The following is a 27,130-nucleotide window of genomic DNA, read 5'->3' on the forward strand; positions in this document are numbered from 1 at the left end:
TTAAAAGTGGACATCTAGTGCATAAAAAGTGCTGGATGAAATGGTGTACATACCAAAGCGATGCAATGAACTATGCCGGTGGGTGCAGGGCACAAGGTTGCCTGACTGCCGTTTCGAGGTATCTGGCGCTTCTACGGAGGCATTGCGACGGGCTTCCGCATATGAATGCTGGGAAGCCTTACGTCCGAGCGTGCAGCCTACGTATGGAAACACCCAAAGCATTGTGAAAATCTAATATGCGCAACGCATGGAATACATGCGTACATTATGATTTGGGCTACGGGCTTTGAAGCCCGTAGCCCGCCACCATGCCTCCGTAGAAGCGCCAGATAGCGTGAAACGGCCGCCAGGCAACCTTGTGCCCTGCACCCACCGGCATAGTTCATTGCATCACTTTGGTATGTGTACAATTTCATCCAGCACTTGTTATGCACTGGATGTCTACTTTTAAATGTGATTTGGCATTTCAATAAATAGCCAGTTTTGCAGTGCCGACCTTCATTGCTTTTCCTTCTACGTATTTTGATCACCATCTACATGGTCTGAGAACGCATAGGCTGAAGTCACATACTGATGTGGAAGTGTGTCAATCCAGTTCTCCCATTTCTTCCTTGAGGCACTACAGTGGCAACACTGTTTCTCTATGCTTTGCGTGTGCATTTATCATTTAGTTAACTTTTATAGTGGTCCTTTAATTTCAGCCCGCGGGGATTTTTCACCTTATGCATCTGAGCAATTTTCACCCCCCATTCATTCGCTAATAAGTTTATCACTACTTATCACAATTTATTGATATATATCTTGTTTTTTGCGCCACTAATTAGGCTTTCTTTGGGTGGTACATTTTGCTAAGAATTATCTTTTTATAAATGCATTTTAATAGGATTAATAAGAAAAAAAAATGAAAAAAAATGTACTTCTCAGTTTTCATCCATTATAGCTTTAAAATAATCCACGCTACCATAATTAAAACCTATGTATTTTATTTGCCCGTTTGTCTCGGTTATTATACCATTTAAATTTTGTCCCTATCACAGTGTATGGCGCCAATATTTTATTTGGAAATAAAGGTGCATTGTTTCTGTTTTGCGTTCATCACTATTTACAAGCGTATAATTTAAAAAACGTTCGTAGTATACCCCCTTCAAATGCATATTTCAAAAGTTCAGACCCTTAGGTAACTATTTATGTCTTTTTTTTTTTTTTCCCATTAAAAATTGTATTTGGGTAATATTTTGGTGTGGGAAATAAACAGTTGATTTTTAATTTTGTTATATGTGTAAATTGTAATGTAAAAAATATGTAGATGTAGTTTTACTATTTTCCCACCTTCATTTTTAATTTCCCTCCTTGTGCTTCTCGCTAAGCAGAAGTACAAGGGGGATGCGGAAATTTTTCCGGTCAGAAAAACTGAAGCCTCTAATAAGAGCGCTTTGGTTTTTCTGCGGGGGACACGGATCGGTGATCGGGAACCATGTTCCCGTTCACTGATCCCAGGGCTACCGGGGGACACCACGTGAGCTTCACGACCGGGCGGCAGAAACGGTTAAACTTTTTTTTTTAACAGTCAAATTTTATTGAATTTTTTAACAGAGAATAAGATACAACACTGGTGAAGAGACACCAGAACAGTAACCCCCCCTCCCCCCACCACCACCCTAGCCCTCCCACCCCACTCTGAGTGCATCACGCCGACAGGAGAGTTCTATCAGGAGAACAAGAGGTTGACCCGCTGCTGAACAATGTTCTCAAGTTATTTAAACAGTATCAGGTGTGTGAGAGGACATGTATTCAGACCATTGAAGCCAAATTTTTTCAAATTTCAGGGGACATTTCCTGTTAAGGTAGGTTAGTTTATACCAGACCATAGCTTTATTGATTCTCTTGAACCAAGGGTTCTTAGAAGGAGGTTGGTCGGAAAACCATTTGAAGAAGAGTTCTCGCCGAGCATACAGACATAAAATCTTAACCAGTATAATCTGATGATTGGATAACGTGGCATCAGTATAAAGACCAAGGAGGAGGGATTTGGGGTCTACCACAATCCTTTCACCCATAACTTCCGTTATAGGTCTAGCTACCATGCACCAGTATGCTTGTATCTTATCACAGGACCATAACATATGAAAGAAGTCGCCCTCAACCCTCTGGCACTTAGGGCATAGGTCGGATTTATCTGGGAAGGATGCATGCATTTGAATAGGGGTGCGATAGGTTCTATAAACCAGCTTGAGATGTAAGAATTTATCTGTGGCCGATATCGTAACCCCCTCCATACTGGACAAAACCTCCTCCCGTTCGCTATCTGTAAGGGGTCCCACATCTACCCCCCACTCATCTCTCGCTTTAGCCAGCCTGGGTGTGGACTGGGGAATTAACCTGGAGTATATCTCAGATAAAGGTCTCTCTAAGTGCTGTCTTATAAGAGGGCCCTCTATGCGGTCCGATTCCCAAGTCCAAGGGCCAGGGAACTGCTTTTGCCAGGCGTGCCAAACTTGGTGGTAGCGGAAAAGCATAGGATTTGATAGACCATACTTGGATTTCAATTGAACAAATGAGAGCAGGGTACCCGAAGGAGCAAGATGTGTTAGTTGCTTTATTACGTTACCCGCCCAGACCTGCGGGTCCGGGATGCTGGTGAAGTGAGGGAGATTTGGGTTGCCCCAAAGAGGAGTATATGGGGAGAGGGTGTTCGGCCCCCGCCGTCCGGCCCTACTGACCTCCCACGCTTTGATAGTGGTTTTCATGGGGGTTGTAATCCGAGAGTACTTATTGACCGCCCTAAAGGGGAGGTTTGTGAGGGCCTCAAAGGACCCCATGACCGCAGCCTCAAGCACCACCGCTGTGTTGCGTTCATCCTGGGAAAACCACCAGCGGATGGTTACCAGGAGTGGGGCCAAGAAAAGCTTCCTAAGATTTGAGAGGGCTAGACCTCCACCGTCCAGGGGAAGCTGCAAGGTGGAAAGTGAGAGACGTGGAGCCCCCCCTCCCCATATAAAGCTGGATGTAATAGTGTCTACTTTGCGGAAGAAGGACAAAGGGATCCAGACTGGAGATTGCCTAAGTACATAGTTAAATTTCGGCAGAAACAGCACCTTAAAAAGAGGTTCACCCGTCCCACGACTGAAAGCGGAAGTGTTTTCCAAGCCTGGGCCTTACGAGCCTAGTGGTCAAGAACTGGTTGAACATTGAGTGTGACATAATTTCCAAAGTTTCCATCTATTATAATGCCTAGGTATTTAAAGCAGGACACCCAGCTGAGCAAGGGATGAGAGGGCTGGGAAGTTACTTCTTGATCTATGGGAAAGAGAAGGGACTTATGCCAGTTAATGCGAATTCCGGAGTATACCCCGAAGAGATTGAGAATCTGCAATGCTGCAGATAAAGATGGGCCCGCATCATTTAGGAATAAGAGCATGTCGTCCGCGTAGAGTGCCACCTTCTCGACCAATCCCCCCCACCTGAAGCCCCGCCACCTCCTCCGCAGAGCGGATTTGGATGGCTGCAGGCTCAATAGCGAGCGTAAATAGCAGAGGGGACAGGGGGCACCCCTGGCGGGTCCCCCTGCGGAGTGGGAATGGGTCAGAGATTATATCATTGGTTTTGATTCTAGCGACCGGAGAATCATACATTAACCTCACCCATTTCATGAATTTTTCTCCTATTCCATAAAGGTGGAGAGCCTCCCAGAGGTACGGCCACTCAACCGAGTCAAACACCTTTTCGGCGTCAAGCATTGCAATGACCCTGTTCCCTGAACCGTCTCGAGGGATAGACAGGTGTGTATGGAGTCTTCTCAGGTTGATGTCCGTACCCCTGGTAGGCATGAACCCAGTCTGGTCTGGGTGGATAAGTGTCTCAATAACCTGGACCAGTCTTCTGGCCAAGATTTTGGCCAGTATCTTAATGTCTACGTTGAGTAGGGAGATTGGTCGATAGGAGGCACAGCGGGTAGGGTCCTTATCTTTCTTAGGCATCACCACTATAAGAGCGGTTCTCATTGAATCTGGTATTGAGCATTCAGCTTGCATAGAGTTATACAGTTCAGCCAGGATTGGGCTTACCTCTTCTTTGTATAGTTTATAGTATTCCGCAGGAATACCATCTAGTCCGAGCGTTTTACCTGTTTGCATGCTAGCTATGGCCATTTCAACTTCCTCCTCCGTTATGTCCCCATCCAAGATATTTTTTTGTTCCGCTTCCAGCCGTGGGAGAGGGACCCCCCCAAGATATTCCATGAGCTCAGGCAGGGTATAGTGGGCTCGCGAGGAGTAAAGATTGATGTAGTATTCTCTGAATATTTTATTAATATCAGGGGAAGTGTTATGGGCCACACCTGTATTATCTAAAATAAGTGGTATGCTAGTTTTAGGTGTTTGATCTCTGGCTAGCCATGCCAGTAGGCTACCACATTGGTTCCCTTGTTCAAAAATGCGGTGAGTTTGCCTAAGAAGAAATTTCCTAGTCAAATCCACCTCCATTAGATTTACCTTCCCCTGAGCTGACTTCCACTGTTTAAAGCCATCTGGGGATGGGCAGCTAGTGAATACTGCTTCCTTGGTTTTGGCGTGGTCAATTGCTTGTGTAAGTGCGGCTTTGCGTGTGTCCCTGACCTTTTTAATAGATGACCTGTAAGCACCCCTAATATATGCCTTAGAGGCATCCCAGACCACATCCTTCGAGCATGTATCCCTGTTTGTGTGCCAGTATTCTGACCAGGCCGTGTGTATCTCCCTCCCCACCTCCTCATCCTGGATCCAGTACGAGGATATCCTCCATGTGGTGAGGGACCTCGCACTACCCGTGGCCAAGGACAGCATAATAGGAGCGTGATCTGATATGGCCCAGGGAAGGCAATCAATGTCCCCCAGCAACGGGAGCACATCCTGGGAGACAAAGAAGTGATCCAGTCTAGACATAGTATGATATGTTGAGGATTGACAGGTGAAGCCTTGTGCCGAAGGGTGTTTCCACCTCCAGGCATCAGTTAACATGAAAGCGTCCGCCCAGTTGCGAAGATCGGGGGAGTATCTGCTCCCCGCAGAGGTTCTGTCTGAGGGCTGCATTATGAGATTGAAATCCCCTGCCACTATCACCTTGGCTGAAGGATATTTAGCTATAAGTAGCATGAGGTCGTAGAGGACAGTAGAATCGGCCGGAGGAGGAAGATACACACTTACAATTACATATTCAATTCTATTGAAGTTTACGTGCAGTAGTACAAATCTGCCATGGGGGTCAGTCTTGACCTCAAGGGTCTCATAAATCAAATTTTTATTTATAAGAATACATACTCCCCTGGAATAGGAGAAATAGGTGGCATGATAATGCGTCGCAATCCAAGGTTTCTTAGCAGTGAGGATACGGCTACCCTGAAGATGTGTTTCCTGTAGTAAGCAGATCTGGGGTTTGTGCTGTTTTAACCATTTACCGCCATCCTAACGTATTAAAACGTCATGCTTACCGCTATTAACAGCAACATGACGTTTTAATACGTCGCGCATTCCCGCCGCTGCTACCGACGTGTGTCCGCCGCTACCGCCGCCATTACCGTCGGGATCCCGTGCTGGGTGATTGGGGAAGAGGACCGAACAGTCCTCTACCCAATCGCAGTGCCTGGAGTGAATGGACGTGACCGCGAACAGCGGCTACGTCCATTCACATAAACAGGAAATGTAACAGTTTAATAAAGTGTAAAAAAAAAAAAAAAAAAAAAGTAAAAAAAAAAAAAAAAAAAAGTGAACACGTCCTATGAGCGCCATCTTGTGGCTAAAAAGTATATTACACCTACAAAATACATACATTTTCAAGTATATACACATCATTAATAAAATTACACTTCCAACCCTCCCCCCCCCAAAAAAAAACACTTGTAAAAAAAAAAAATCAGCTTAAAAAAAATAAATAAATAGTTGCCTTAGGGACTCAGCTTTTTTTATTCTATATTTTATGGAGGAAAATTAATTTTAATTTATTACATAGGGGCTTGTAATTATGGCCAGAACAAACAGAAAAATAACCACTTATATTTCAAAATAATATACTGTCGCCATACATTGTGGTAGGGACATAATCTAAACGGTTTCATTATCGGGACCACTGGGCAAATAAAACGTGTTTGTTTTATCCACAGGAGAATGTTTAATTTTAAAACTATAAAGGCTGAACACTGAGAAATAATGATTTTTTTTCTTTTTTTTCTGTTTTTCTCATTAAAATGCATTTAGAATAAAAAAATTCTTAGCAAAATGTACTATCCACAGAAAGCCTAATTGGTGGCGAAAAAAACGAGGTATAGATCATTTTCTTGTGATAAGTAGTAATAAAGTTATTAGGGAATAAAAGGGAGGAGCGCTGACAACTGAAAATTGCTCTGGTCCGTTAGGATAAAAACCCTTGGGGGTGAACTGGTTAAATAATTAAAAATAAGTGAGCGCTTTATTTTGTTATTTAGACCCCTCACGTTCCACGTAAGGAGAGAGAACCTTTGGTTGTCAGACATACCCAAAGCGTATCAAGAGTGTTTGAGACAGTCGGGGAGAGCCCCATGGCAGATTAATTCCTGTACAGCGCGATGCACTCATAATTCCCCTGTAAACCCACCCTGTATTCCCCCCCCCCAACATGAGAATACTTTATCCCTAAAACTCCCAACAGTAACTTGCATGTCAAGATGTCAGTCCAGCTTCACTCCGAATGGTAGCATACAGTACAACACATACTGACTGATAACAGCTCTAATAATAGTGCAACAAGCTACATTACACAGGCATTATCGTAATTAGCATAAGTTAGGGTATGCAAGCAACCAAGTACATAGCAGCTTCCTAGATATGTTCTTTTTAGCAGCCTAGAGCAACCGTGTAACGTAACCAGATAAGGCCCCGACTGGGCGTATAAGGAATGTTCCAGTCCCCGTAGCGTCAAGGGCCTGGCCTCAATTGGGCAGCAGAGATATCAAAAAATAAAAATAAAATAAGTATAGTGTCTCAGTTCCGGAGTCTCAGGAGGCAGAATAGGTGCGGGTAAAGAAAATGCAGGCGTCTCCCACAATGGCGGCCAACGCCTCATCATATGCCCCGTCTTTACAAAATCAAAGGCCCAATCTACTCGGGTAAATCTAACGGCTACGAGGAGCTAGACTGGGACCTGGGTCCTGGTACATATTGAACAGGGGAAAAAAAAAGTAAGCGGATAGTACTTATCCTGGTCGAGCTTCCAGCCAAGAGGCAGCCTCCTCTGGGGTGGTAAAGATGCGGACCGTCTCGCCATCCTCCAGGCGTAGTTTGGCCTGGAAGATGGTAGCATACTTTATCCCCTTGTCGTCTCGGAGAGATTTCCTCACCGCCTCGAAGGATTTGCGGAGGCGTTGTGTCTCAGCGGTGAAATCCGGGAAGATGAGGAGGAGGCTGTTTTCGTAATGGAAGTCGCCAACCCGGTGGGCCTCCCGCAACACCAAGTCACGGTCGCGAAAGTTGAGGAGGCGAAAGATGAACGACCGTGCTCCAGGTGGGGGCTTCTTAGCTGGGATTCTGTGGGCCCGCTCTACCACGAACTGCTGAGAGAAAGCAGCATCCGGGAGCAGCTCACGCAGTAGGGCCTCCGTAAAGGCCGTTGTGTCGTCACCCTCAGCGCCTTCCGGGAGGCCAACAATCCGGAGATTGTTACTCCTGTTTCGATTCTCCGCATCCTCCACTCTGGCCACAAGGGTACGGACCTGCTTCTTCTTTAGAGATTGAATGTCCGAGGAATGGGTAGCGGAGGTGTTCTCGATGGCGGTGGTTCTCACCTCGACTTCCGATAAGCGGGTACGTATCCGGGTTAGGTCCTGCCGGATCAGTCCGGTGTCTGAGTGCACCTGGTCGATCTTGGCGGATATCTTTTCGTCCAACTTGGCCAGGGCTTCTAGCAAGGAGGGGGAATCTTCTTCCTCCAGCGCCGCCATTGTCTGGATGGCCTTGCTACGTTTTTTTAGGAGCAGGCGTTGGCGGGGCCTCCAGGCCGCGTGGAGCTGCCTTGGCTGCAGCTAGGTTGCCGGGTTCCTGCTTGTTCTTCCCCTGTGACATACGGAGGAGTTCTGTGAGGTTTGCCCGTTGCCAGAAGCGTGATCAGAAAGCAATTAGAGGTGTTCAGGAGAAAAAAGCAGTAGGCTAGTAGCGGAGACTCCGTCTTCTCACTCCGCCATCTTGACCACGCCCCGGTTAAACTTTTTTTAGTCTGCTTTTTATTATGAGGAGTGTTTGTTACACTGACACTTGCTTCTGACAAAACGTTACATATGCCACACTGTCACAGGAGTTTGAGGTTTAAAAAAAAATAAAATAAAAAATGATAAAGCATATAAAAAAAAGGCAAAATAAGTATTTTTAATGAAAACTATAAAGGAATGTTTGAAAAGCAACTTTACAGAGCTACAGAGTAGACCTCAAAAATATCTGGGTGAAGGGGTACTTTATTCACAACAAGGGGTATTTTGTAAATACCATCTTTTATAAAGGGCTAGAGCATGTACTTGTTAATAGTAGGATAAAACAGAGGCACCAGAAAGATAAAAAAAAAAAAAACACTAAAAATGGTTTAAACATGTGCTGTGCCTTCTAGGAGCAATCGGTTTCTCTTGTTAATTGCCTGAAGAAGCTGGTGAAATACCTGCAAAAATGCGTTGCATTGTTTTGTGCAGTATACAATAACATTTTGCCTGAATCAGACAATTCGAGTCAATAGGCAGGTAAGTCCACCACTACCTCCCATTTTTTAACGGTTTTTAGTGTTTTTTAATCTTCCTGGCACCTCTGTTTTGTCCTATTACCTATAAGTTTGTCCACCCTTGGTGGAGGGGTGTACTTCCATTTTCCGATCTACAGAGAGCAACTTTTTAACACAAATGGGGTTGGATCTAATCTCCCCACCTGCATATACAGCGGTTGCCTTAGCTGTAACCCTTCCTTGTGAGTATTCATTCACATTGATCTTATTCTATTTAACGTGACTTTAACATACCGTATATACTCGACTACAAGTCGAGAAATTTTGGACTGATCTACTTTTGTAAAATAGGGGGGTCGACTTATACTCGCGTCAGACCTAAATTTCTGACTTGTAGCCGAGTATCAAGCGACTCCTCTGCTGTGCATCTGCTGCATCATGCCCCCTAATGCTGCCAGCCAGCCAGATTGTGTCCCCCTGCTCTGTTAAGTTTACTAGATGTCACAATGCAGCTTCCCCCTGCAAGCAGGAGAATGGACTGACCCCCGCTCAGCATGTGATGCTCCAGCGGCTGCTAATTTCACCCGCAGTAGCTGACAACAGTGCAAGCTAGAGCACCGGAATTCTGGCTTCATCCCGATCTTCAAAGGCTTCTCCTCCATCAATATATCTACAGCTCATACAGTGAAAAGCCCGTGCAGTCTCTCATGTGACACTCCTCCTCCCCCTCTCTGCACACTTTGATTCCATCTCTCCGTGCACAGCCACAGTCTGCAGTTAGAAGCCCAGCCATACGTACTTTGCAGAGAAGCCTGTGTAAGTCCGTTCTGCATTCTCTGAATTCCAGCCTGTTATCAGCTGCTCTTCCGTGTACAGAGTGTGATAGAAGACTGCAGAGAAAGTTTTGCTAAACTTCTCTTTTCTTGTCAGTCTTTCTGCCTTTTTATCTGTGTGTTGATTCTGGATTTCCCCTGCCAGCCTGATTAATTCTTTCTCTCTTTCTTTAGAAAGCACACAGCACTTCCAAAGATCACTGCACACTTTCCACACATTTAAAGGCATCTGGCATTAACCCATGCCTTGTTTGTTCCCAGTGTCACTTAAATAAAAGCACCTATCACTGAAAAACTGTAATGGCATCTAGCCACATTAATACATCCTAAAGCTTACTATGTCAGATTCTGACTGTAAAAGAGCAGACAGTGTGAGTAATGGAGGCAGGAGGTACAAAATGGTCATGTGGGAGTACAGTGTAAGTTAGAGTAGGTGGAGGCAGCAGGAGTTATTGTAGGTGGAGGGCTGTGTAGCTTAGATAGAGACAGCTTGAGGGGAAAAGGTCCATAAGATGCCCCTGCCCCACAGACACACCAGGTTTGGTATTAATTCCAGCTTAAGAGGGTCAAAAAGTGGGGTCGACTTATACACAAGGTCGACTTATATCCGAGTATATACGGTACTACACTATTGTGGGCTTTCGATTTATTTTTTTGTTTTTCACATGTACTTATTATTAGGACATGCTGATCATTTTCTAGCCAATCAAGCCACAGATTTTTCTCTTTTCTCTGCGCTCAAGGGGTGCCAATTGTTATTTGTGATACTTCAATGATCCTGCCATTTAACAATTCAATGGAAAAGCGAACTTCTTCTTACCTGAATGATGGTGTAACACATTTTCCCTGCCTCTTTGCTAAAAGTAGCATCACGCATTGAATGCTCTACAATCACATTGGCCACTTTCTCTAGGTCTATGCTTGCTGGGTCTGTTGAAATAAGTAAATAGCATAAGTCAGCTACAAGAATGTAGGGGGAGACACAAATATGAAATTAAACTTTGTACTTGTTAACATTGCTAAATTTCCTTTTTGGCTTATAAACTACTAAATAATTTCACCAATGTTTCCTCAATATATCAGGTGGTACCTTGTCCAATACAGACCTTTAATGCCAGAAGTTAATAGCTTCTTTATTTATTGCAGTGATGCCATATTTTCTAATGATACATTGTAAAGCATAGTGGGAGCTGAGTAGGACATTTTTCTGCCCCCCTCCCCGGCTACGCAGAGCGGCAGGGAGCGCTTTCATATTTACCTGTTCTGGCCACTGGATCAGCTCTCTTCCTCCAACAAGCAGCACTGCAATGCGACATCCCCTTTGTCCCAGTGACGGGAGCATGAATGATGACACGTACGATCAAGCATGCGCAGGCGCAGTGGCCATCAACTTGCAAGTCATCAGCAATCAAACTTAGCCACAGCAGGGCATCGGATGATCATACCGTGATGGTGCATGCAGGGGGCTGGCAGAAGCCCCAGATGAGCACATTTTTTTTTTTAAATCATTTCAGGTTTTCTTTAAGCTGTCCATACACTAGTTGATGAGGCCAACAGATAGATCCCTTTCAGATCGTAATTTTATCAGAAAGGGATATATCTGATCCAATCCCTCCACACAGTGTACACAGATTTTCTATAGATTTCAGCATAAAATCGATTGAAAATCTGTGCGCACTGCCTGCTAGTTCAGACTTCCCCCAGGCTGGGCTGTTGGCAGCGAATACTCTCACCTGTCCTCCAGCATTTACTCCCATGTCATCTCTCCGCAGCTAGTGCTTCTCCCTGTGCCTCTCCCTGGAGCTGTGTGTCCCATGATGAAACACTAGCACCATGGCAAGTTTCTCATGTGACCACTAGAGGTCTCAAGTGTTTGGCCTCTAACGTTTGATGGGGCACAGGCACCCCAGGAGAGAAGAGACAGGTAGAAAAGCCCAGTGGTGAAGAGAAAACAAAGCGCCGGTGGAAAGGTGAGTGTAAGCTTCACTGAACACATCGCCCATTGCTAAATCAAATGCCGCTAGCTATGCGCTCCTGACCCACTGCCAATCGAGCAAAACGTTCCATCCGTCATGATTAACCAAATTGATTTTGGACAAAAAACGATCAGGATTTTTTTTGCAGCATTGATTTCTAGCAGATTCGATTAAATAATAGAACTGGCTGGATATTAATGAAAAAAAAATTGACCAGTGAATGGCCACCTTTAGGGGTTAAACACACTGTTATTAAAATTGCCCAACCTTTTAACGCTGTCTTGAGAAGGTTCTGTGTGTCAGCATCAAAGGCCTGGATCTTGTATTCTTCTCCCATAACTCTGACGGGGATCAACACAATATAATCCCTTAAAGTAATATAAAAAAAGGAAAACATTATAGCTGACATGCCTTGTTCTGTGTGTTGCACAGTTTAATGGAGCTTTATTTTAAAGGGACTCCAAGCAGTGCAGAAACTATGGAAAGATGCATATCATTTTAAAGCTCTCTTTCTCCTCTTTCCAATGATATATAAACCGCCGCCCTACACTTTTAGTTTTCGCTATTTTCGAGATTGAAATTGCCGCGGCCGTGATTTTAATCGCGAAAATAGAGAAAACTAAAAGGCGTAGGGCGACGATTTAGGTGTCGCCAGAAAGAGGAGAAAGAGAGCTTTAAAATAATATCCATCTTTCCATAGTTACTTGTATTACACAGGGCGACTTTTTCCTAAAGTCAGCAGCTTCATTCTGGGGAAAATTGTCGCCCTACGCCTTTTAGTTTTCTCTATTTTCGCGATTGAAATCGCGGCCCCGGCAATTTCAATCACGAAAATAGCGAAAACTAAAAGGCGTAGGGCGGCGGTTTATATATCATTGGAAAGAGGAGAAAGAGAGCTTTAAAATGATATGCATCTTTCCATAGTTTCTGCACTGCTCGGAGTCCATTTAAGTATGTGTTCATTTTGTATTTATAAAGTGCTGACATCTCCTGTAGTACTTTACAAAGCATACAGTCTTGTCACTAACTGTACCTTTGAGGGGCCCACAGTTTAATCCCTACCATAGTTTTATGTCTAGCATAGTCGATGGCCAGTTTTGGGGAAGTCTAAATTGTGGTGCCATTCATATCTATGATGACATGGGAGATAGGACAGGATTTCTGCAAAGCTAGTATAACAAATGGCCTAAGGGAGGCTAAATATGGAAGACCGTTTGCTGCATATGGAAGAAAAGGCTGAAAATGTATTATAGTAGAGTAAAGGTGCTCTGGTCAGATGAGACCAAAATGGAACTTTTTAGCCAAAATGCAAAACGCTATGTGTGGCAGAAAACTAACACTGCACATCACTCTGAACACACCATCCCCACTGTCAAATATGGTGGCGGCAGCATCATGCTCGAGGGGTGCATCTCTTCAGCAGGGACACGGAAGCTGGTCAGAGTTGATGGGAAGATGGATAGAGCCAAATACAGGGCAAACTTGGAAGAAAACCTCTTGGAGACTGCAAAAGACTTGAGACTGGGGCGGAGGTTCACCTTCCAGTAGGACAATGACCCTAAACATAAAGCCAGGGTAACAATGGAATGGTTTAAAACAAAACATATCTATGTGTTAGAATGGCCCAGTCAAAGTCCAGATCTAAATCCAATCGAGAATCTGTGGCAAGATCTGAAAACTGCTGTTCACAAACGCTGTCCATCTAATCTGACTGAGCTGGAGCTGTTTTGCAAAGAAGAATGAGCAAGGATTTCAGTCTCTAGATGTGCAAAGCTGGTAGAGACATACCCTAAAAGACTGGCAGCTGTAATTGCAGCAAAAGGTGGTTCTACAAAATATTGACTGAGGGGGCCGAATAATTACGCACACCCCACTTTGCAGTTATTCATTTGTAAAAAATGTTTGGAATAATGTAGGATTTTCGATCCACTTTTCACATGTACACCACTTTGTATTGGTATTTCATGTGGAATTCCAATAAAATTCATGCATGTTTGTGGCAGTAATGTGACAAAATGTGGAAAACTTCAAGGGGGCCGAATACTTTTGCAACCCACAGTATATCATATTATAGGAGACACACAGTGATATTTGAGAAGTGAAATTAAGTTTATTGGATTTACAGAAAGTGTGCAATATTGTTTAACCCATTCGCGTTCCGTCGTTTTCACTTGAGAAATGTTCACCTCCCATTCATTAGCCTATAACTTTATCACTACTTATCACAATGAACTGATCTATATCTTGTTTTTTCCGCCACCAATTAGGCTTTCTTTGGGGGGTACATTTTGCTAAGAGCCACTTTACTGTAAATGCATTTTAACAGGAAGAATAAGAAAAAAAACGGAAAAAAAATCATTATTTCACAGTTTTCAGCCATTATAGTTTTAAAATAATACATGCCTCCATAATTAAAACTCACGTATTGTATTTGCCCATATGTCCCGGTTATTACACCGTTAAAATTATGTCCCTATCACAATGTATGGCGACAATATTTTATTTGGAAATAAAGGTGCATTTTTTCCGTTTTGCATCTATTACTATTTGCAAGTTTAAAATAAAAAAAATATAGAAGTATTTCATCTTTACATTGATATTTAAAAAGTTTAGACCCTTATGTCAATATTTACATGTTTGTTTTTTTATTGTAATTTTTTTTTTTTTTTTTTTTTTTTATATTAAACATTTTATTTGGGTAGTTTTGTGAGGGTGGGATGTAAACATGTGATTTATAATGTAAATGTGTGTTTGAATTTTATTTTTACTTTTAGTTGTAGTTTTACTTTTTGGCCACAAGATGGCGGCCATGAGTTTGTTTACATGACATCACTCTAAGCGTAACACACGCTTAGAGCGACGTATGGGGTACGTTACAGCCAGAAAAAGCGAAGCTTCCGAGAGAAGCGGTCGCTTTTTCAGCGGGGGAGAGGAATCAGTGATCGGGCACCATAGCCCGATACACTGATTGCCTGGCTAACGAACCGCGGGCCAGGAGCGCGCGTGCGATCGGCCGCGGGTGCGCGCGGTAGCACGCATGTAGTTTCTACGTCCAGGAACCAAAATAGGTTAAACAAAATTAGGCAGGTGCATAAATTTGGGCACCACAAAAATGAAATGAAATCAATATTTAGTAGATCCTCCTTTTGCAGAAATTACAGCCTCTAAACGCTTCCTGTAGGTTCCAATGAGAGTCTGGATTCTGGTTTAAGGTATTTTAGACCATTCCTCTTTACAAAACATCTCTAGTTCATTCAGGTTTGATGGCTTCTGAGCATGGAAAGCTCTCTTTAATTCACACCACAGATTTTCAATTGTATTCAGTTTTGGGGACTGACATGGCCATTCCAGAACGTTGTACTTGTTCCGCTGCATGAATGCCTTAGTGGATTTTGAGCAGTGTTTAGGGTCGTTGTCTTGTTGAATGATCCATCCCCGACGCAGCTTCAGCTTTGTCACTGATTCCTGGACATTGGTCTCCAGAATCTGCCGATACTGAGTGGAATCCATGCGTCCCTCAACTTTGACAAGATTCCCAGTCCCTGCACTGGCCACACAGCACCACAGCATGATGGAACCACCACCATATTTTACTGTGGGTAGCAAGTCTTTTTCTTGGAATGCTGTGTTGTTTTTCCTCCATGCATAACGCCCCTTGTTATGTCCAAATAACTCAATTTTAGTTTCATCAGTCCACAGCACCTTATTCCAAAACGAAGCTGGCGTGTCCAAAGTGAGCAGCTCTGTATGTGCTGTGGGTGGAGAAAAGGCTTCCTCTGCATCACTCTTGCATGCAGTATCTTCATGTGTAAAGTGTGCCGAATGGTTGAACGATGCACAGTGACTCCATCTGCAGCAACATGATGTTGTAGGTCTTTGGTGCTGGTCTGTGGGTTGACTGACTGTTCTCACCATTCGTCGCTTCTGTTTATCCAAGATTTTTCTTGGTCTGCCACTTTAAGCATTAACTTGAACTGAGCCTGTGGTCTTCCATTTCCTCAATATGTTCCTAACTGTGAAAACAGAAAGCTGAAATCTCTGAGACAGCTTTTTGTATCTTTCCACTAAACCATGATGGAAATTAAAAGAGCGGAACTTACAATTTACCCCCATAAATACTCTCTCATAATTGGATTTACCTGTGTATGTATTGGAGGCCATTCGGAGGCGGCCTGGTGTTGCGCTGATCCACCTTTTGCGCAATTTTCGATTTTTCAATTTTATTTGGTAGCACACCCAGGCTATGCATATACATAGGTTAGGATTTAGTTAGTGTTAGGCCCCTCCCATGGAGGATTGACTTCTTCGCAGTGGGAGGGACGAGTACTTAATAGGTTGCATGCAAGCTGTTACAGGAAACCAACATCCTCCTCCAGTGGTAGACAGGTCATGTGTATGCTCGGTCTGTATTCGACCCCACAAGTGGGGCTTGCACTCTTTTGCAGGTAGGCACTAGTCTGTTTTTAAGTAGCGCTGCTCATTTCCTTGCTATGTACCCCTTTACCTGTGTATGTAGGTCAGGGGTAGAGATGTAGCGAACGGTTCGCCGGCGAACAGTTCCAGGCGAACTTTCGGGGTTCGCGTTCGTCTGGACCAGGCGAACTTTTGCGGAAGTTCGATTCGCCCTATAATGCACTATGAGGGTCAACTTTGACCCTCTGCATCACAGTCAGCAGGCACATTGTACTTGTAGCCATTCAGGCAGGCTCGCTGGCCATGACACTCACTCGTGTGCCTGCTGCAAATAGGCAGACTAGGGAGAGCTGCTGCAGATTTTTTTTCCTAGGGAAATATTAGTTAGCCTCTTGGCTTGCTCCTGGATGATTGTTATTGCTAAAATAGCACCCCTCAGCTCTCTTTTGAGAGCTAATGTTTTCCTGATGTATTTTTTTTTGTGTGTGTTGCTCACTGACACTGACATTATACAGCTCTATCTGTTGCAGCTGGACCTTGGTAATTGTTATTACTGAGCCAGCCAGGCCCTGCCTAGCTATCTATACTGGGACACCTACCTAACTACTGGGGCACCTACTTACCTATACGGGGGGACACACCTACCTACCTATACTAGGGGACCTACCTATGCCTACCTACCTATACTGGGTCTCCTACCTATGCCTAGCTAACTACTGGGACACCTACCTATGCCTACCTACCTATACTGGGACTCCTACCTATGCCTAGCTAACTACTGAGGCACCTACCTATGCCTACTTACCTATACTGGGACTACTACCTATGCCTACCTACCTATACTGGGTCTCCTACCTATGCCTAGCTAACTACGGGGACACCTACCTATGCCTACCTACCTATACTGGGTGTCCTACCTATGCCTAGCTAACTACTGAGGCACCTACCTATGCCTGCCTACCTATACTGGGACTCCTACTACCTATGCCTACCTACATACAAGAAGATAATAAAGGTCGTTGCTTCATTGTGGACAGACCAAATTCAATCAGCTGGACAGTCACTGTTGTTCTATCATTCAGCTACCACAGCCCGGCGACCATATGGGCTGGAAAACTGCCACGGCCTGCACTCTGGCCATGGTGCGCACCAGTCCAGCACGGCCGTCACTACGTAAACAGCTGTTTGCGGTGTGTTACACAGTGAGTTTGGTGTGTCAGTGTGAAGCAGAACTCTAATTACACTCACTGATTGATGTATACACATACAAGATGTTTGAAAGCACTTTAGGCCTGCAATTTAGCATTCAATGTGATTTCTGCCCTTAAAACGCTGCTTTGCGTCAAATCCAGATATTTCCCTGGGGCTTTTGGTGTCTATCCCACTCATCCATGGCCCCCTCCAGGTGTTAGACCCCTTGAAACATGTTTTCCATAACTTTTCTGGCCAGCATAATTTTTTCTATTTTTCAAAGTTCGCCTCCCCATTGAAGTCTATTGCGGTTCGCGAACTTTTACGCGAACCGAACCTTCCGCGGAAAAAAATCAGAAAGTCAGGGGTCGCTGAGCTTACCAAGCCAGTTTGAGTTCCAATAATTAGTTCTAAAGTTTTTGGAATCAATAAAATTACAACAGTGCCCAAATGTATGCACCTGCTTAATTTTATTTAAACAATTATTGCGCACTTTCTGTAAATCCAATAAACTTCATTTCACTTCTCAAATATCACTGTGTGTGTCTCCTATATGATATTTTTAACTGACATTTTTTATTTTAACAACCAACGATTTATACAGGAAAATCATGACGATTAACAAGGTTGCCCAAACCTTCGCATCCCACTGTATGAGAATTAATGACTATCAATGTAGCTGTTAAATATTAACATCACCTGAACTAAAACTGAAAGGAACATTATTGATGAACATGTTTTTTTTTTCAGTTGACATAGGAAATGTTTGGGAAGTGCTGCTAAGTACCGGTGTATACATTTGAATGCTTATCTCTTTGTTTACTGTTACCGTATCCAATTCCTTTCACAATTTTCTGATGGCAAATCTGACGGCAGAGAAAACCATGAGGGGAGGGGGAATTCCCTCATACTTCATCTGTTGACCTTGTGTGTGTTAGAGAAAGCTCCGCCTATCTCTGAGAGAGGAAATTTATCTTATGTGCAACATCAGAGAGTGAGTGAGTGAGTGAGTGAGTGAGTGAGTGAGTGAGTGTGTGTGTGTGTGTGTGTGTGTGTGTGTGTGTGTGAATATTACACTGTTCTTAGCATGTCAGACTGCTGAGATTCATACCTTTGCAAATGAGACATTCCAAACATAGCTAAAATCTACACAGGAGCTAAAGCTTCTGTCTCTGATATTTAACATGAAAAGTAGGAAAATGTTTACACAGCTACTATTATTTGCACATTGTCATTTTAGAATACTTGGTTTGATAGTGTTCCTTTAAAGAGAATACAAGGTGGGTTCTAAGAACGCTAATTGCACACAGAGGCTGGATCTGCATATACTGCCCAGCCTCTGTTGCTATACTGATCCCCCCACAGGTCCCCCTGCGCTCTGCTTACCCCCCATAAATCATACGCCGAGCTGTCGACACGCAGCGTGTCGCAGCCGGCTGTTTACCTTTCATCTGTCACTCTTGCCGCTCCCCGCCTCCTCCATAGCGCCGGTCCCCGCCTGCGTCCCTTCCCACTGATTGGAGGGAAGGGACGCTGGCGTCGACCGGAGTTATAGAGGAGGTGGGGGAGCGGATAGAGAGTGACAGATAGAAGGTAAACAGTCAACTGCGTGTCGACAGCTCAGCGTATGATTTAGGAGGGGGGATCAGTATAGCAACAGAGGCTGGGCAGTATATGCAGACCCAGCCTCTGTGTGGTAATTCGCATTCTTATAACCCACCTCGGGTTATCTTTAAAATAGTATTTTTACATGTTTCACAATGCCAATAACACATGTAATGGGATAAATAGTAATTATCAACTAATCAGTAAAAAGCAGGCGGGATACAAGTACGTTTGTTTAAACCATTAATACATACTACACTATTGTGTGAAAAGGAGGAGCAAGACACCTCTTTGCAAAATATACAGAAGAAACTACATTGACAAACCTGACATACCTCTGGACAGCACAATAATTCACACAACAAAATATGTCATTCATTTTTTAAGCCCACAACTGTTGCCATCAGTTACAAGAACAACAACAAAAGTACAAGTTGCTTAATACTGGTGAATACTGGTATAATCCTACCTAATAATAGGCAAGTGCCCCTGCGTCTGTCCGTGTGTCAGTGCTTTTTATCACTGCGCATGTGCAGGGACAAGACGCAGAGACACTGCCGAGAGCCGGAGGAGGATGGGGCCAGAAGGGGCGGTCGTGTGTGTGCGTCCATGATGCGCTCAGCAGGCATGCGTGGGCGGCATGCATGCACACGGCGGATTACTGACAGACCTAGCCCATTTTTAAACGGGCTAAGGTCACTCGTTTTCTTCATATTACTGTGGCAAAAGTTGACAGTTTCAGATTGACTGGGTGTGAGCAGACAAATGTCGCTGAAGATCTATAAACTGGAGCAGTTGCTTCCTTTTTGTATTCCGAGGAAACAGTTATACTGTTATTAACCTCCCTGGCGGTAAGCCCGTGCTGAGCACGGGCTATGCCGCCGGGAGGCACCGCTCAGGCCCTGCTGGGCCGATTTGCATAATTTTTTTTTGCTGCACGCGGCTAGCACTTTGCTAGCTGCGTGCAGTGCCCGATCGCCGCCGCTACCCGCCGATCCGCCGCTATACGCGTCGCCGCAGCCGCCCCCCCCCCCAGACCCCGTGCGCTGCCTGGCCAATCGGTGCCAGGCAGCGCCGTGGGGTGGATCGGAGTCCCCTTTGACGTCACGACGTCGATGACGTCGGTGACGTCATCCCGCCCCGTCGCCATGGCGACGGGGGAAGCCCTCCAGGAGATCCCGTTCTTTGAACGTGATCTCCTGATCTCCGATCGCCGGCGGCGATCGGAGGGGCTGGGGGGATGCCGCTGAGCGGCTATCATGTAGCGAGACCTCGTCTCGCTACATGAAAAAAAAAAAAATTAAAAAAAACGTATTTGTTGCCCCCTGGCGGATTTTGCCAAACCGCCAGGAGGGTTAATAAAGTATTTTATGCAAAGTTTAAGAAATGTTTAAAATGCATACAACAAAAATATGTACATGAACTGGGGCTAAAGATGAATAATGGAAAGCAGAGTGAAGTATAAGTGAGGTATCTTGCAAAAAAAAAAAAAAAAAAAAAAAGGGTACATATTTGTACAACAGTGTACAAATGTGTACAGCATCTACATGACAAGATGAGGAACCCATAGCTGTTACTGTATACATTAAAGTGCATCCGAGATAAACTTTTACTCATTACATAATTGTGTTCCTTTCATATAGTTTATACTGCATTCCTCGAGCCAAATACTTTTTTTGTTTTAATACTCTAATTCCCTATAAACTAAACAAGCCTCACCTGCAGCTTTTCAGAGAGCCTTGGCACTCAGTCCCAGGTAGCAGGGGCTTATGGGAGCTCAGTCTGGGCAGGAGGAGGAGGTTACTAGCCATTGACTTCAGAGGCAGAGGGGAGTAGGAGAGGGGACTGAACTTACACACAGGCAAGCTGATAGCATCTCCAGCCCTTAGTCTGTGACAATGTGACAAACAGAACATGGCTGCCCTCATTGTGTCACAGCAATAAATAATCATAAACTTTTAAAGCTGTTTGCAGCTAGATTTGCTGTGTAATCTATCTAAACTTTAGATACGATATTTAGACAAGTTATTTGTTATAGTTACTTTTTTTTTTTTTTACTTTTTCATCTCGGATCCACTTTAATCCTATGGCTGAATTCTGTACAAGGACTGTTTTTGTTTTGTTTTACCTCTATTTGGAGTTCAGAAACTCTGTTACTCATACAACTAGTTTACAAGGAGGCCTTGCTCAATAAATTATTTATTTTTACAGATGTGCATGTGATCTTGTGTAAGAGGTGATGTTTTATTCTGATTCCTCTTTTTTCTCTTTGAACACTTTTTTCTATTTTACATTAGCAGCAGTAGGCAGTAAAGAGCATCTATACATATTTTTTTATATTAATTATTTATACTTTTTTTTTTAACTAATTGGCCAATGGATAAAATGTGTAGGGAAATGTATATGCAAATACAAAAGGTTTATATACTTTGTAATCATTCAATTTCTTTACTGTTCATGATTAAAACTTTTGAGTGTATATTTACAGCAGGGTGTTGATATTGAAATAATTCTGATTGGTTGCTTTAAACAATAACTTCACTTTCGCTTCACTTTTAATTGCATTAATCGTGAAAAATCGTCCATGTTGCTGTTTCAATGTAAATTTAAAAAAAAAATACATGTGCAGTGTGTGTTATCTATAGAAAGATAATAAATCAAACATTATTCTGTGGAAATCAAGCTATTACTCACCACCCTTGTAAAATGAAGACGTGAGCTTGTCAGAAAGCAGTTGTTTTCAGTGTATAGGAAACATTTCTTCTTTTGTGTGGCCGATTGCTTTCTTCCATGCACAGATCCTTCCTTCTCTGCTTGTTTCCTCGTTCCTGGTCAGACAGTCACATGCTCAATACCACATGATCATCTGCTAAGAAACAGAACAGCTTCCATTTGAATGCTCAACTTTATAAACAAAATGACAAACATTAACATTCACATTAAACCATAGTGCACAAGAATGAATTGTAAAAATCTTGTGCTTTGGGTTGACAGAATGAATTAACTGCGATCAGGAATGTTGTCCATCCACAGAATAATTGCAATGAGAGCACTAAAATAATTCCCTCATTTCAATGTATGAAAGCCACAAGCACAATATAGGATTTCCCTCAGTTAAAACAATCGTTCATGGTTGTTTCAGCTAAAAGTCAAAAGTGTGTACAAGTGTCTATAGTGTTCCACAAAGACAGGTTGCTCTTACATGATGACTTTTGTCTGTATGAACTTCAGAGTAAAGCTAGTTTCTAGTGATAGCAGAACAGCTTAAAGAGGAACTCCAGTGAAACTAATGTAGTAAAAAACGTGCTTCATTTTTTACCATAATTATGTATAAATGATTTAGTCAGTGTTTGCTCATTGTAAAATCTTTCCTCTCCCTAATTTACATTCTGACATTTATTACATGGTGACATTTTTACTGTGGGCAGGTTATGTAGCTCCTCCTAGCTGTTTTGGCTGTTAGAGACAGTCTGTGAACCTTGTTACATTGTGGCAGTTTGCCCAGAGTACCGGTACTCAGAGCTTCTTGTGGGAAGGGTTTCAGCACAAAATCAGTCATACAGCGCCCCCTGATGGTCTGTTTGTGAAAAGCATTATATTTTTCATGTAAAAGGGGGTATCAGCTACTGATTGGGATAAAGTTCAATTCTAGGTTGGGGTTTCTCTATCAAAGTCAAAGGGCGCGACTTTAGGCTAATAGCAAAGCCCCCTTATAGCATACCTCCCAACATTTTGATTTTTCAAAACGGGACACTTAGGCCACACCCATGGCCACACCCCCAACCCCTAGCCACGCCCACCCCACAAAAAAGTGTTTGTTTTTTTTAATTATTAATTTTTAATCACTCTCGAAAGGGGAGGCGCTGTAAGGGTGCCAGTGGGTGGGGAGGAGGGTGAGTGTTTCCGTGGGTGGGCAGAGAGAGTGGGGAAAAAACCCGATCGAGGCACCAGCCTGGTATGTGGCATGGATGGCCGCCGCCGCCGTTAACCTTCTCCCTCCCTCGCTCCCTATATGCTCCCCAGTGTCCCCTTCCCCTTCCCCCCGCAGAGTAAAATGGGCAGCGAGCGGGCTGTAAGTGTTACCATTGCCGTACCGGGATGTCATCTGGCTCTTCTAGGCTTCCTGCTTCCTGTGACATCACAGGAGCATATAGGGAGGAGGGAGGGAGAAGGTTAACGGTGGCGGCGGCCATCCATGCCGCATACCGGGCTGGTGCCTCGATCTGTTTTTTTTCCCCCCCTCAATCCCCAGCGGCCGAGGGGGCGGGGGGGGGGGGGGTCAGCGCAGAACAGCCCCCCAAAATTGGGACCGTCCCGCCGAAATCGGGGTGGTTGGGGCCCCTGCTTATAGTTTTGGAGAAAATCTATGTTAAACTTATGTTCAGAGTGTGGGAAGGTGCAGTAACACAAAATTTGCAGGGTATGTTAAAGGAATACTGTACTGGGGTCGGGGGAAAATGAGTTGAACTTACCCGGGGCTTCTAATGGTCACCCGCAGACATCCTGTCCCCACGCAGCTACTCACCGATGCTCCGGCCCCGCCTCCGGTTCACTTCTGGAATTTCAGACTTTAAAGTCTGAAAACCACTGCGCCTGCATTGCCGTGTCCTCGCACCTGCTGACGTCACCAGGAGCGTTCTGCGCAGGCACAGACCATACTAGGCCTGCGCAGTACGCTCCTGGGGACGTCAGCAGGTGCGAGGACATGGCAATGCAGGCGCAGTGGTTTTCAGACGGGCGTAGCAATAGGGGGTGCAGAGGTAGCGACCGCATTGGGGCCCTTGGGCCAGAGGGGCCCCGTAGGTCCCTCCCTGAACTTCAGCATTAGCTCTCTATTGGTCCTGCACCCATAATAATAACTTCTATAGATATATTGAATAGTGGTAATCATTAACAAACTGTTCCCCATCCCCTTCTTGCACCTCTGACACTGTAGTTGTCATTGGCAGGTTTTGCCGCGCCATATCAATTGTTATGTATAGAGTGCTTGGGGGGGCCCATGTAAAACTTGCATCGGAGCCCACAGCTCCTAAGCTACGCCACTGTTTTCAGACTTTAAAGTCTGAAATTCCAGAAGTGAACTGGAGGCGGGGCCGGAGCATCGATGAGTGGCTGCGCGGGCACAGGATGTCTGCAGTGGACCATTAGGAGCCCCGGTTAAGTTCAACTCATTTTCCCCCAACCCCCTATAGTATTCCTTTAAGGAGAGCAGTGGGAAAAAGACAAAAACATTTCAAAAATAACTTGCAGTTTTTGAGAAAATCGATTTTAAAATTACGATAGGAAAAAAGTATATATTTAAATGCGGTTAAATAACAGATAATGTATCAACCTATCAGTAATGTACATTTACATATATGAAAAGAAAGCAGTAGATTTTATGACTGGGTTTCCAGGTACTGAACACATGGAAACCCCATGGAAATGTCTTAATGCTTTGGCCAGGGATCACTATACAGCTGCAATATGGCTGTATCATAGCTCCCAACTGTCCCTCTTTTGGAGGGACAGTCCCTCTTTGGGAGCCCTGTCCCTCTGTCCCTCTTTACTTCTCATTTGTCCCTCTTTCAGGACTTCGTCCCTCTTTCTATGTAAATATATAGATTTCTCTATTAAAAAATGTGTTTGACTCTAAACTTGATTCCCATCCTTTAAATGATATATTACTAATTTGAATATGTTAATATGAAAGAAAATGAACCAGGAAAGAAAGGACCAGTGTGGTTTGACTTATAAAACAACATATTTTTCTTATGAAATGTTTATGATATGTTTGACTAGGGGTGTGATCGGGGCATGGCTTAAATGTCCTTCTTTCTCATCTCAAAAAGTTGGGAGGCATGCTGTATAAGGATCCCTGGCAACTTTACCTGAAATGAACTCACCTTTTGTCCGTGCCTGTGGTGTCCCTCTGACTTCCGGTTATCGGCAGCTGTCCTCTGTTAGTGCGCACAGCAGTGACTAAAGGGACTAAAGGGGGTGGGCATGTCTCTCCTTCTGCTTTGCAAACCTGCTGAGACGTAGACAGAGATAGTGTCAGACACTTAGGCAGGTATGATGCTGGTGTGTGATTGGTCCTGAGGCATACATGTAAAACTGGTGTGTGCAAAAAGGGTGCCAGGTTTGCCGGTAGTAGAATCTTGCTAAATTTAATGATATTCTACTATTCAATATCCATAGTAGAATATCAGTATTATGTATTGATATGTTACTATTGCTAAACCTAACCCTAAAAACACACAGAACCCTCCCCTAACCCTAATACCCCCTCTGGTGGGATTTAACCCTAAAATCCCTCCTGGTGATGCCTAACCCTAACACCCTCCCCATGGTGCCTAAACCAACCCCTCCCCCTCGGTGGTGCCTAAACCTACCCCCCCCCCTGGTTGTGCCTTACACCCCCACCCCAGTGGTGTCTAAACCTAACTACTGCAAAGCCGCAATATGCGGCTATGAAGGTAAGTTTGGGTGCCTGACTACCGGCAAGAGGGGACATTTTTTTCCGCACAGGCTTGCAGAAAAAAATGGCTTGCAGATTTTTGCAATATTGCAGCATTGCATAGTGGGAGAGCAGTGCCCAAATTTTCCACAAAGCAGCGATTGGCGGCAAATATGGTAAAATTCTGCGCCCTGGGGCTCCCAATAACGGCAGCTGCCATGTACCCAAATTTTCCCCTGATGCCACTAAATGCGGCTTTTAACATAGGCACCTATGGTGGTGCCTCTTTTCCGTAAGGGCTCCTACGCCCCTTTTTTCTGCTTCGGGTACAGACTAGAGTGTATGGCGGGCCACTGATTGGGTGCATGCTAGATTTAATCCAAAACATACCAAACAATAAAGTCTTACACTCCAACAAAGCAAAAATTTCACCAAATTAAACCTCCTGGTATGGATCACTAGGGCTGCTCTCAAGGTTGGGAGTGTGGCATTGATTGCCGAAACACGTAATCATGCTAGTGGCATGTTCCAGACCAGGACCCCCCCCCCCCCCCCTGTTAACGGACCATCCTGTACATTGGACGCCGTTCTGCTGGCTACAGCCCGGTGGATACAACTGCACTTTGCGAGGGGAGATGCTTCCTGAATGTATTACATGCGCTGATGTGTTTTAAATCCTGTAAGTAGGTTTTAACTTGTGTCAATAAAACATCCCCTGGTAGTACACTACGGAGCGCTCTTTTCTTCCTTATGGTGGCCATACATGGTACAATAAAAATGTTCGATTATCCCGTTTATTCAATCTAAATGATCGAATAGAATGAAAGTTGAAAATATATTTTTTTTCGATCAAGAAATTTGAAAATCAGATCAGACATGATGGAAAAATCTTTATATTTGATCTAAGGGAATAATCGAACTAAATTATCTAATCGAAAAAAATGAAAAATTGTACCATGTATGGCCACCTTTAGATTGTTACCACATGCTGTATTTAGCCTGGCTTGCTCAGTTTGTGAATGCCCATGATAGCGTTTGTAGTTGCTAGTTGCTGGGTGCTCACCTGTTGCCTATTTTACCTGTTCAAGCGGGGACTCACACCACACAAGGTGAAGACTGTGGTGTTAGATTGAGACTGATAGGAAGGTGGGAATTTCAGCATGCCTCACATTACCCACTTTTTCAACCATTACATTTTTTTTTGTTCAGAATGTGGAAAATGAAAAAAGCAAAAAAACGAACAAAAAAAAAAAACGGGGTCCCCTTCTGCTCTTTAACCTCTTGGCCTCCATGCAGGCTGGGAAAGCCAGAATGCCAGAATGCAGTCTATTAAAAGACCAATGGGAATCCTCCTGATTAGAGATGTCACGAACATCACATTTTGGGTTTGCGAATGTCGAACCCGAACTTCCTGTAAAAGTCTGGATTCGTGCGAACCTCCATAGTCTTCAATGGGAAGATACATTTAGAAATCTACTAAGACCACAAAAGTGATGGAAAACTAGATTCAAATGATCTAACATCTGGACATGGGCATGACGGAGGGGGATCCATGCCAAAACTCCCACCAAAAATTACAGAGTTGACACAGATTTGGGATTTAATCCCTAAAGGGCAGAAATCTCAGTACATTCCCACATTTGAGGAAAAGGGCTTCTTTAAAATGTGCAGAGTGATAATGTAAGGGTTATGCCTGCTTCACACTGACAGACCAAACTCTGCGTTTACCGAGATTGAGCACGAACAGGTCTGCAAGGCCCTTAGGTGTGTGGGCGCTAGAGATGGCCCTTGATATATAGGGCGCTATATGTGCGCTATATGTGCTACCTGAGAGCTACTGTTTTGTCCCCTGTTTTATTGCCTGATGAAGCGGGCTTGGTCCTGCGAAACGCATTGCATCTATTGGGGTACTAATAAAGTGTTTATTTATGTCAGACAAGTAGTCTAGTCTGCTTTCGGAGGTAAGT

General features: G+C 44.1%; 1 protein-coding gene across 1 annotated transcript in view; it reads right to left on the reverse strand.

The window, feature by feature from the left end:
• The window catches only part of MIF4GD (MIF4G domain containing), a 97,150-nt gene extending 75,183 nt beyond the window's left edge, over positions 1-21,967 (reverse strand). The window contains exons 1-4 of the mRNA XM_068262250.1: positions 21,927-21,967; positions 21,419-21,590; positions 11,783-11,883; positions 10,360-10,469 (exon numbers count right to left, since the gene is read on the reverse strand). Of these exons, the coding sequence (XP_068118351.1) occupies positions 10,360-10,469; positions 11,783-11,852 (180 nt within the window). The 5' untranslated portion in view covers positions 11,853-11,883; positions 21,419-21,590; positions 21,927-21,967. The remainder of the gene's footprint in view (positions 1-10,359; positions 10,470-11,782; positions 11,884-21,418; positions 21,591-21,926) is intronic.
• Positions 21,968-27,130: the final 5,163 nt, after the last annotated feature.

Source organism: Hyperolius riggenbachi, chromosome 12 (assembly GCF_040937935.1).
Source record: "Hyperolius riggenbachi isolate aHypRig1 chromosome 12, aHypRig1.pri, whole genome shotgun sequence".
In the NCBI taxonomy this organism is placed as follows: Eukaryota; Metazoa; Chordata; class Amphibia; order Anura; family Hyperoliidae; genus Hyperolius; species Hyperolius riggenbachi.